Here is a 12,227-nt window from a genome sequence, read left to right on the forward strand (position 1 = left end):
AGTTTTCATAACGCAGTGCTACATGTAGTAAAAATGCAACTTCGCTTACAGGCAAATTGCCCATTGACTGCATTCAACGGACAGTATCCAACAGCGATTTGGAGACCGCTAATTGGTTCATCACGCAGATCATGTCATTAAAGGAGAATAAAACCCTTGAAACCAGCTGAATCCATATCAAAGAGAAAAATCAAAGAAACATATTGTTGAAAGTTTGAGGAAGATTGAATAAATAATAAGAAAGTTATGAGCATTTGAATATTGAGATCACTAATGCCATGTAGTTCCTCCCATTGGCAATGCGACCAAGATCTGTGATGTCACACACGTACAACCACTGAACTGGAAATACGTATTTCCAGTTCAGTGCGTACAACTCCCTCATTACTTTAGTACTTAATTCACTTATATTCTCACTTTTATAGAGTCTATCACAAGGTGAGGTGTTCGCCTATGAGAGGACAAGTGCAGAGGTTTCACAACATTATATCATTGATGAATCATTTGTCATATGATTAGAATGAGCAAAAAGAGATGTTTTGGGGTATATTTTCAGTGTCCAAAAGGGGAGAGTTGTTCATCTGTGACATCATAGATCTTGGTCGCATTGCCAATGGGAGGATCTCCATAGCATTAGTGATCTCGACATTCAAATGCTCATAACTCTTCTATTGCTAATCCTATTTTACTCAAACTTTTGTTGATCTTATTCTTAGATTTTTTCTGCTTTCACAAAAGCTAACTTGCTCCAAGAGTTTCATTCTCCTTTAATACATCATCACAAAAATAAGAGAATGTGTGAAAGGTGTATCGATAGCAATAACAATATCCGGCCACCTTTAATAATAATAATAATGATAATATGCAACATTTATATAGTGCTTAATACAAATGTTTCTAAGCGCTGCATACTATTACCCCAGCTTAAGCACGGCTATCCTGATTGGGAGCTCGAGCATTCAAGGAATTTCTTCCTACCGGGTATCCATTAACCACACCTGGGTGGAGAGTGGCAAATGTAGGAAGCCAAAGGAAGCAAGTGCTGCGGTGGGATTCAAACCCCGGACCTTGTGGTTCAAAGTCCAGAGACTTATCCACTGAGCCACAACACCTCTTCACTTCTTTATTACACATGAATGGTCGAGGCATATGATCGGATCAGTCAAGTGTATTGATAACAAGTGGAACGCCTCTGGCAGTCTCACCTGCATCACGCAATTCAATATAGCAGCAGTACTGACTTTGAAAACTACTATAAAATAATTATTCACAAAAAACACCATTCATATAATGATACAATACTACAATTTGGTGTTAACGCCGCCACCCAATTGGGACGAGGAAGCTGCATAGCGTGGGATAAGCACTGGTACACGCGGCGTGTTAAAGAGGCTATCCAAATCCACCTGCATCCGAATAATGTTAACAGGGATAACGGCATTGACATCCCCGAGGAATGGCTTCCCACCATTTGCCGGCATGCGCCCCCTACGACTGCCCAATACTCATCGGTGAACCGCCCTTCGCCGGCAACCGGCGGGATTTCCCCAACGTCCGCATGCCGCCCAGCGATCGCACCATCCACGGCTTCTGATCGGTCGGTTGCTCCGACCAATCATAGCGCGGCGGTTCCGGCACAGACGGCACGCAGCTAACGGTATAAAAGGCGCAGCGATTGTCCACTTCATTGCCTGACGAAGACTAGCAGGTGCAGTCGAAACGTCGCAATTTCAGTTTGCCGCATCGTGAGACAACAGATTATTTCCTTTACCGAAATATACATTTGTTGTAAGTATTATTGCTCTTGGTATCAAATTCCTTTAACTACAATTATTTAAATGATCTCATTTACTAACCTCTTTGATTGGATGATGATGGTTTCTGCAAACTTTACTAGAGCAAGCCTTACTCTCCAGCTTCTACTTGTTACCATGGTAACAATCTTTGAGATTAGAATGTCTAGTTTGGATGTAGTTTGACTTATCCAATCCTGTGTCTTAGTTACTAGTAGAGATTGATCATTTAATACATCCTCAGTTCTCTCGTCTTTTTCAAGAGGTAAGAATCTATCATCCATCACCATGGCAACATGTTTGGACCAGCATTCAATTGCATTCTGGGTGAAAAAAAAAATGTTATTTCAGATGTACACAAAAAGCAAACAGATGAATAGATTCTGATTAATTAATGCACACAAATAAATTGATTAGTACAGAACAGTATAAGATACAATGTGTGCTATATGAAACCCCAATAATGCAAAAATATCATAACTATACTTTAATTTGTGTCATCACATGTCAATGTAAATGTAATTCATACAAAACTTTGAAGCAATGTAATATAGAAGATTTATGGGCTTCATGAGGATTTATGGGCTTTATCTCGTTTACAAGGACTGCAAAAAGATTATTTTAAAAAATTTGTCTCAACATACCAATCGCCAGCCTTTCATAGTGAGATCGGTAAAAAACGTGAAATGACTCTACTTGAAAACTTGATAATTCACCATTTTAAACATGTGCTTGTTGGCAAGAATTTACTTGTTCTATTCATGCAACATGTTACTAGACAGACAGTGATTTTTACCAGTCTGCGACCGTCGGACGGGCGCTAGTGTCGCGCATTGTGTATAATACATACTCCATGATCAGAATTTTTTTTAAACTAAATGTCAGTATTGGCATATTCATAGCAATAAAGAGGAAGAAAACTCTAAAAAGGGAATGGTTGGCATGTCTGCTATCATATCCATAATTATACTTCCATCTAATAGAAGAGACCTTAGTTCAAGAAAATGTGTGAAAAAAAATTATCGCCATGTTGCAACCATTTCAATTGTCAGGACTTTTCCAAAGTGTAAACTTTTTTTTGAAACGCAATGTAGTTGAAAATGTATCTATTTATTCATTTATTTATTAACGCATTGCAAACATGACAATATAAAAATGAAAGAAGTACAACTAGATACACAATTATATATCAGTTGAATACTTAAAAACAAGTGGAAAATACATAACAATATAAAATGTACATTAATATCAGGATGAAAAGGGAAATGGTCTGTATGAATTGAGAAGACCAGGGAAGATGTGCAAAGAAAAAGAAATATAACAGATAAAGATGAGGGAATATAAAGAAGAAGTTAAAGAAAATATTATAATACTCACCACTGTTACACTCTGGAATGATATAAATAAATATAGTTGTTTACAATATCATCAGCAACTAATTTAAATAGAATCATATACATATTCTGATTTTCAAAATCTTTACTATATCATCCTCAGAAAAATGAAGGAAGTCATCTGTTATACAATGGAATACTTGATATTTTCTTATTTAGTACACACCACACAATAATTCTAATGCATACAAAATACATGTAGCAACTGAATTTTGTCTAACCTTTTCTACTAATTTATTTTGTTTTAATAAGTAGGCCTAAATGAGCAATTGAGAGAATAAATGTTTTGTTAACAATAGTTTGGTCGTACACATGCCTTTTCATTCAGGCCTTGGGCTAGCATTTACTTTTGGTTTCAGCAATTTTAGTCATGCTGATGCAAACAAAATAATGAGTGTCAGTCTTCATTGGCTCTCCTAAAACAATGAGCAAAACAATATATTTATCTTTTAGATTTATTTCTCCTGTCAATTCTTCTCAACTCAAAACCTCTTATACAAAGTAACTTCTTCTGTTCTCCTTTAAAGGAAATCCAAAGTTGGTCACAAAATGTTGTTTGAGGATAATACAAGTAAATTGATAGTTTGAAAGAAATCAGACAAGCAATAAGAAAGTTAGGGCTGTTGAAAAATTGAGATTTCTTAGACTATGTAACTTTCAAACTAACTGGGCAAGTAAATTATGACAAGTGGTAGGGGCAACTCTCCCACAAGTTATTTTCTTAGCCCAAATTATTAGGGGCTTATGGCTTATTGACCCGAGCCAGTAATCAAATATAACACAGATATTGTTTTGGGTCATCATGAAAGAAAAATATGATATGAAGTAAAATGAAAACATTACTTTTCATCCATTGCATGTATTGAGTAAATGGAAGAGTAGTCCTTGCCTTTACAACACTATGACATCACCAATACGGCCAATATGAAATCTCCATAGAGAAAGTGCTTACCAATTTTTTAAACTTGTAAAAATTCATAATTCTATTGTTGTTTGTCTGATATTGTTTAAACTTTCACCTATCTACTTTCTAAATTTTCTTTTTCCTCTAAAAATAACTTTTTATTTGGGTTGGATTTCCTGTTAACCATGACTCTACAAAATTCAACACTCCAGATTAAAATATTTATCAAGCTTGCAAAGCCTACCTTAACCTGCCCCCCCCCCCCATCATCACTTTATGCATACACTTCATTGCTTAAAAGGGATGTTCATCCTGAGTAGGTTTTAGCAAAAGCACTTTTGAAAACCCACGGTTGAGTCCATGGTTTATGCAGATTACCTGTATAAATTACGCTTATTTTACCATGTATTTTTAGAAATGTCCAATGCTGATGCGCGCTTTTGTCTCAGTGCATCAAATTGACGCCTGTTGCCGTGGTTATCCACGCTATTTTATTCATTAGTCCACTGTCTTTATTCATGAGTCCACTCTTCAAACAGTGGACTCATGAATAAAATTGCGTATCTTACCATGGTAACAGGCGTCAATTTGGCCCACTGTGACAAAAGCGCGCATCAGCATTGGACATTTTTTATACAAGCAACAGATACGCGCTAAATTAAGTGTAATTTATACAGGAAATCTGCATAAACCATGGGTTCAACCGAGGGTTTTAAAAACCACCTTTGTGAATTTGGGCCAATCAATGCAGGGGGTATGAAATGATGTGTCTGATCCGCCGCGCTGCATTTCACATACCTGAACTTGGTTTGGATTGTCTAATATCACTCTGCTAACGGCTACTGAGAGACCAGGTAAGAAGGATGCAAAGGATTTACAAGCTTCTCTGTATACCAATGATTTATCATCATCTTCAAAAATAAGAATAATGATATAAGGAATTAGACACTATTGGATATCAAATCAGGGTGATGTTTCATAAAGCTGTTCATTTATTTACAAATGATTTCATGATCATACACGCCTGGTGACCAAGGAGAGTTTCATAAAGCTACTTGTAGGTTAGGTATGATTGATGTTACGCTGTTGACCCTTTCTTGTGATATTATGATTATACACCAAGTTATCACTGTTAAGGCTTGGTCCCACTCCACTTACGGATGCAGAGAGGATGTTAAGAGCAAAAGAATTATTTTAAAAATTGGGCAAGCAGTTTTTTTCATCACTTTTTTCATGAAAAAAAATATTTGTAGAGGCCTGAATTCATGTCACTTTTGGTCAATTTTTCGCTCGCGCTCGCATTGCCTGTTCGATGAAATACATATTTTGTTCAATAGACTGATATGGACCTTATGATATCAAAAGCTTTTAAGTCAACAGCGGAAATCAGACTTTCATTATTTTGTTTAACAAATTCATTTTTTTAACAGTGCTCTGTAAAATGTATGTTTTTTAGCTCGCGCTAAGTGTTCGCATAATTTGATTTGCCAAGTACCTTAATATTGTCTTTGTGTATTCTTTAAAGTTTTAAAAGTATCTCTTTTCAGGTCTGATTGTCAAGTCATATCAGCTAACGCTCCACATTCCCATTTTGATTGGTAAGTTATGTATTCTATAAGAAACTACTTGAAATACCCTTTTCATGACAGTTTATAAAAAATTTCAGTTTGCAATTTGCACTTGCATTAATTGTTTAAAATATATGAACCATGCATCCTATTCATAATTACAAGTGCTTAAAATTTCCAGTTTTCATGCCTTAACATCAACAAATTTTGCGCTCTCAATAGGCTTATTAGATTAATAAATAAGATAACATTTTCAAGAATTACTCCTAATAACTATACTGTCCCGTTTTTTAGAATGGAATATCGACAAGTTTCATCTTACGCTTTAAAGGAAAGGAATAGAAGATAGTCATTATTTTTATATGATGACACAATGTCCTTGGAATGTCCCGGTCCTGGGTCAAAATGATTGTAAACAAGATTGTTGCTAGGGCGAGCATCATATGCCCGCCTGTAATGCAGAAAATGGAGTTATTGGTCAAGCAAGAAAAGTGAAAGGTGGCAACTTGATCTTTGACCTTTTGACCTAAAAATCCATGCTAGTATCATACACAAAAAAATATAAGAGCCTAGGTTAAGTTAAACTAAATTATCGCATTTACAAGGACTTCAGTAGGAAAGATGAAAACATGTCACTGTGACCTTGACCTTTTGACCTCAAAATCAATAGGCTTACTGGGATCCATGCTAGTATCATACTCACCAAATTATATGAGCCTCGGTTAAGTTAAACTAAAGTAATCACGTTTACAAGGACTTAAGAAGGGTAAAAAGAAAACACATCAGTGTGACCTTGACCTTTGACCTTTTAACCTTAAAGTCCACAGGCTTCCTGGGATCCATGCTAGTATCAAACACACCAAATTGTTTGAGCCTAGCTTAAGTTAAACTGAAGTTACCGCGTTTACAAGGACTGCAAAAGGGTAAGATGAAAACATGTCAGAGACCTTGACCTTTGACCTTTTGACCTCAAAATCAGAAGGCTTCCTGGGATCCATGCTAGTATCTTACACACCAAATTATATGAGCCTAGATTAAGTCAAACGGAAGTTATTACGTTTACAAGGAAAAGTTAACGGACGGACAGATGGACGGACGGACACCGAGCGTGATACTTTTATACGTCCCGTCTAGGACGGGCGTATAAAAAATATCAGCTCGTGCTTCGTGCTCTCATCATTTATGAAGTGCGATCAACATTCACTTCACAATTTTCTTACAGTGCTTGAAATTTTCAGAACGCAATACCAAATATTTTCAGCTTGCGCTTTGCACTTGCATTGTTGATTTTCATGAAAAAAAATGATTCAGAATGCCCAGATTCTAGGTCTAAATCTCAAACATGCACACGCATGTTTGAGATTCGCGGCTTGTTCCTTATTTAAAACGTGCTTAAATTATCCAGTTTCAGATCAGAATATAAAAAAAAATTCTGCTTGGACTTCGCACTAGTAATGTACATGTAGGAAGATACCCTGAATTACACATCCTTTTCATAATTCACAAAATATAAATAGACATCCCGTTATTCGATCTGAAATCTCATTTTTATTTCCGCTCGCACTTCGCACTTGCATCAATTGTTTTTAGTTATATATGTATCCTGTTCATGATTACAATAAGTATTTAGAAGGTCAATTTTTTTAGGATGGAATGTCAAAAAATTTTCCGCTCCCATTATTTGATTGTTAAAATATGTATCATCTTCATGGCTAACTGCAAACTGTCCTTGTAACAGGTCCCTTTCAGATCAGGCCAAAACATTTATGAATAATTTCTGCTCCTCGCAGTAATTATCGAGTTTCATGTCAGGATCACAAGCATTGTCCAGAATGTTCAATTTTGGGACAAAATACACATACTTTCCAAAAAATTTAGCTCCCTCGCTCGCACTATTTGGGGCTTATGGGATTAACATATTTATGTTGTTTTATCAGAATAAAGCTATAAAGTGTCTGTAGGACACCCCTTCAAAGAAACAAACAAAACCAACTTTGAGAAGCCAATCGGGGAAAATATGGGTGAATTTTTTTTGGCCATCCCCTATTTGCAAATCCTTGATCCACCCCTGTTCTTGTGACAGTATATTTCAGCCCCGGCTGCACATCATGTGAATTTTCAATCAATAAACAATTACAATGCTACACTATAAATATACACTACATAAGAGGTGTCACTACCTCACTTTCAGATGTATGTGTAAACCTAGTTGAAATATGGTCATTTTTACCTGGCACAAAGTTGGTAAGACATTTTAAAGCAGCAGCTTGAAGTTCTTTCATTTTCTCAGCTTGGGATAGATTAAGGAGAAGAGACATGCAATGTCCTAACATTGGTAAAGACTTCGCTGACATTAGTTGTAACATAATCCTATATAACAAAAGGTTAGTTCAAAGAGAGAAAAAAAAACTAATAATACATGTAATTAACATATAAACTTATCTCCTTATAAATCAGAATGTTTTGCAATCTGTTCAGTTTCTCAATTATAAATATACTACATGTACACTCTAAAACATGAAGACAATAGAAATAATCAAGCAAAGAAGTTCAAACACTTGACCATCAAATCTAGAAATATCACTGAAGGTGATTAATACCCCTGCCCTTTGGCATTGCCATGGTAATGCAGTTTTGAACACATTTAGAAAATAAATTTTGCATGTCTTTACCCCAAGATGAATATTTGTCCCAACTCATGAGCACTGGCTAAAGACTGGGGAAGATTGATAAACAAGGAATTCTCCAGGGTTTTTGGCTGTAAAATGTGGTTACCATGGCAATGCTATTTCTGACAGTTATGCAAAAATGTGTCTTGCACATCTTTACCTCAAGACCAATGTGTATGCCAGATGACATGAGAATTGAGTAATCAATCTTCCCAGTCTTTAGCAAGTTGCTCATTGCCTGACGAAGTCTAGCAGCTTGCAGGCGAAACGTCGCTTTCCAAATTCATTTGATACATCGTGAGACAACAAGTTATTTCTTGTACTCAATCCTTCACCACAATAAACCGTTCCACATCATCTCTCAGACATGAGAATTGGTTAAAAACTGAGAAAGAAGTTTGAACCACAATATTTTTACCTCATTTTTGTCATAATATACCAATACAATGGCAACATAATTTCCAATACATGCAAAAAATGTGTCTTGCACATATTTACCCAAAGGATGTAATATGTGGTTACCATGGCAATGCAATTTTGGACATTTATGCAAAAATGTGTCTTGCACATCTGTACCTCAAGACCAATGTGTATGCAAAGTTTAATGTTAATTAGAGGAAAACTGATGATGTATTTTGAATCGAAAGGCTTTTACCAAATTTTCGTCATATATGTTGCTACCATGGCAACACGATTTCTGACAAACACACAAAAAATGTGTCTTTCACATCAAGACCAATGTGTGTGCCAAATGACATAAGAATCGGTTAAAAACTGAGAAAGAAGTTTGATCCGCAATATTTTTACCTCATTTTTGTCATAATATACTGTTACCATGGCAACATAATTTACAATACATGCAAAAAATGCGTCTAGCACATATTTACCCAAAGACCAATGGATGTTCAAAATTTCATGAAAATTGGTTAAAAGTTGAGGAAGTAGTTCGATGCGCAATATTTTCAACCGACTGACCGACTGACCACCCATACATTTCCTATATACCCCCTTCAAACTTTGTTTGGCAGGGGTATGGAAACTGAACACGATTGAGTATCTTCAATACATATATGGCCAAAACCACTGATAAAAATTTATTCCATGTTTCAATTTTTTGTAAATTCATGCCCAACTAAAAGATCTTACTCACGATGGATTAGCAGATCTGTGCATAGCTGTCAATGCCTTGACTACGGATAGCTTAAACTCCTCTGAACAGTCCGAGGCTACAAAATAAAATAATAAAAGTTTCATCACTTCAAGTCATGAGACAAAGTTGTCAGTAAAGCATCTGCCTGTCGTGGGTTCGAGTCCACTATGGGCGGATGGCTGAAGCCTGCATTGTGTGTTAACGTCTCTTCCCTGTTCCATCGGATAGGTTGTTATAGGACAAGTCCACCCAACAAGAAGTTGATTTGAATAAAAAGAGAAAAATCCAACAAGCATAATGCTGAAAATTTCATCAAAATCGGATGTGAAATAAGAGAGTTATGACATTTTAAAGTTACGCTTAATTTCACAAATCAGTTATATTCACATCCTGGTCGGTATGCAAATGAGGAGACTGATGACGTCATCCACTCACTATTTCTTTGTATTTTATTATTTGGTCATTTTGCCTCCGACGAAGATTCTGCTAGGATCGAAAGCTTAGGCCCCTTTTTGACTTTCTATTTTATTATATGTAATATGAAATATTCGAATTTCTCCTCATTGTCATGTGAAACAACGGGTATCTCCTCCATGAACATGTGGAATTTGCATTGTTTAATACTATATGAATCAGTCAAGTTGGTCCTTATTGTCAAATCTGTAAAAAATGAAATATTGTATAATTCAAACAATAAAAAACAAAAGAAATAGTGAGGGAAATCATCGACTGTCTCATTTGCATGTCACCGAGTTGTGCATATCACTGTTTTGTGAAAATAAGCAAAACTTTGAAATGTCATAACTTTCTTATTTTTCATCCGATTTTGATGAAATTTTCAGCGTTATGCTAGTCTTATTTTTCTCTATTCATTCAAATCAACATTTTACTGGGGGTGGACTTGACCTTTAAATGGAGGCCCCATATAGAGGAGAGTCACCACCTTTGCATGTTAAGAACCCACTGCATTATTCATACAAGAGTAGGGGGAAAACCCGGGGTAGTGGTCCACCTGCACTCCCCTAATCAGTTATATCGGGAGGAGCAACCTGCGGTCATATTGATTCAGTTCACTTTTCACCTCCCAGGCACAGGTGACGCCCCCCCAAAATAATGATGAAAAGTCTGGTGTTAAACAATAAATTTCAGTTTGATAATGATACAATGAATGAGTTTGAACAGAATCCAACAAAGTGGGGCAAGACAAACTTAATTTGACATAATTTTATTCCCAATTGAACTATAGGGGAATACATGTACATAACCCATATCTTTTATTTCTTTACCCTTATTTCTTTCTTCTTTTCCCCCTTTTTTTCACTAAGAAAATAATGTAGAGCAATTACCCTCCCCAGAATAAATCACATGTCTGTAGATGAGTCATATTCATATTTGTTGTATGAATTACAATGATAAGGTTTGAATGAAGCAATCATCACTGGTGAATCCTGGGCATGCATTATTTGCATCATATCAGGTCATAATAGACAATGTAAACACCATACATAGTAATATTGCCAGTGGTGTTAACATTGATGTTACTGTTTGCCTAAGTGTCTAATACTGAAAACCACTTTGAATTATTAGCACAAGTCTTGCATTAACCCATGGCGATTACCTTGATTACCCATCTCATGAATTGCCTTGCTGCCCCTGTCAATCCCCTATCTTCAACAGTCAGTAGATCTTTGTCCTTACGAGCGCTTACTACAAGTACCGTTGTTATAGCAAGAAGTATAAAGCAGCCAAAAGTTGCCTGTCATAAAAAGAGATTTGTATGAAATCCCCCCCCCCTTTAATTTGATCTGAAGTGCCTTTAAAATGGAAAGAGTGCTATATAAACCATATGTATTATCACTGTTACCTTGGCCATGAGCTTGCTTAGAGCTGATTGCAATACATAGTGCTGTGAATATATCAGAGAACATATCCCAATTGTCCAGAGCTGTCTTCTCTATAATACATTGCATGCATAGTACACCCGCTTCACATACTGCATTAGACCTGGATAAAGAACAAACACAAACACTCAAGTTCAAATAATAATAATAACAATAATAATTATAATAATAACAATAATAATAATTATAATAATAACATTAATAATAATAATAATAATAATAACAATAATAATTATAATAACAATAATAATAATAATAATAATAATAACATTAATAATAATAATAATAATAATAATGATACTACTACTTCTAATAATAATACATGTAATAGCAATAATAATAAACATTTTGTTGTTCTATCAAACTCCTTGATACTTTACTACAGAAGTTAATTGAGTCAGGCTGATTATACAACATTGCTTTATAGCTATAACTTCAATGTCTTGTCTCATTGGGAATGCTAATCCATGATCTATCATCTTAAGATTCTAGAAACAAAAACAAAAAAACAATAAGAAGCAGGGTTGGCTGATTTAAAACATGTTGATTTAAATCATCATTTCAATCACATCTTAAATCCCTATGATTTTTTTTTAAATCATTGATTTAAATCACTTCCATTGAAATGTGTACAAATGATTGACAATTTTTTTATTTGTGGCAGTTTTTTTTTTTACTCATCTAGAAAGATTTTACCAACTTTATATCATCAAAACATGAATAAATCCTTCATATCTACTCAAAACAATTGAAATCATGTCAATAAAACCAGGTTGACCTTGCAATAAAGCCTATAAGTGGTGAACTCTTTTTTTATCATTGATATAAATCACTTCCATTGAAACATG

The 12,227-nt window shown here is 35.3% G+C and overlaps 1 protein-coding gene across 3 annotated transcripts in view; it reads right to left on the reverse strand.

Moving 5' to 3' along the window:
- Positions 1–11,476, reverse strand: part of LOC129276373 (TELO2-interacting protein 1 homolog) — a 56,539-nt gene extending 45,063 nt beyond the window's left edge. For 2 of the 3 annotated variants that reach the window (XM_064109415.1, XM_064109413.1), the window contains exons 1-6: positions 11,343–11,476; positions 9,479–9,554; positions 7,890–8,029; positions 4,890–5,002; positions 3,171–3,182; positions 1,857–2,116 (exon numbers count right to left, since the gene is read on the reverse strand). In XM_064109415.1, coding sequence (XP_063965485.1) covers positions 1,857–2,116; positions 3,171–3,182; positions 4,890–5,002; positions 7,890–8,029; positions 9,479–9,554; positions 11,343–11,448 — 707 coding nt within the window. In that variant the 5' untranslated portion in view covers positions 11,449–11,476. The remainder of the gene's footprint in view (positions 1–1,856; positions 2,117–3,170; positions 3,183–4,889; positions 5,003–7,889; positions 8,030–9,478; positions 9,555–11,342) is intronic. The other variant, XM_064109414.1, reaches the window with a different exon arrangement.
- Positions 11,477–12,227: the final 751 nt, after the last annotated feature.

The sequence above is a fragment of the Lytechinus pictus genome, chromosome 14 (genome assembly GCF_037042905.1).
Source record: "Lytechinus pictus isolate F3 Inbred chromosome 14, Lp3.0, whole genome shotgun sequence".
Classification (NCBI taxonomy): domain Eukaryota; kingdom Metazoa; phylum Echinodermata; class Echinoidea; order Temnopleuroida; family Toxopneustidae; genus Lytechinus; species Lytechinus pictus.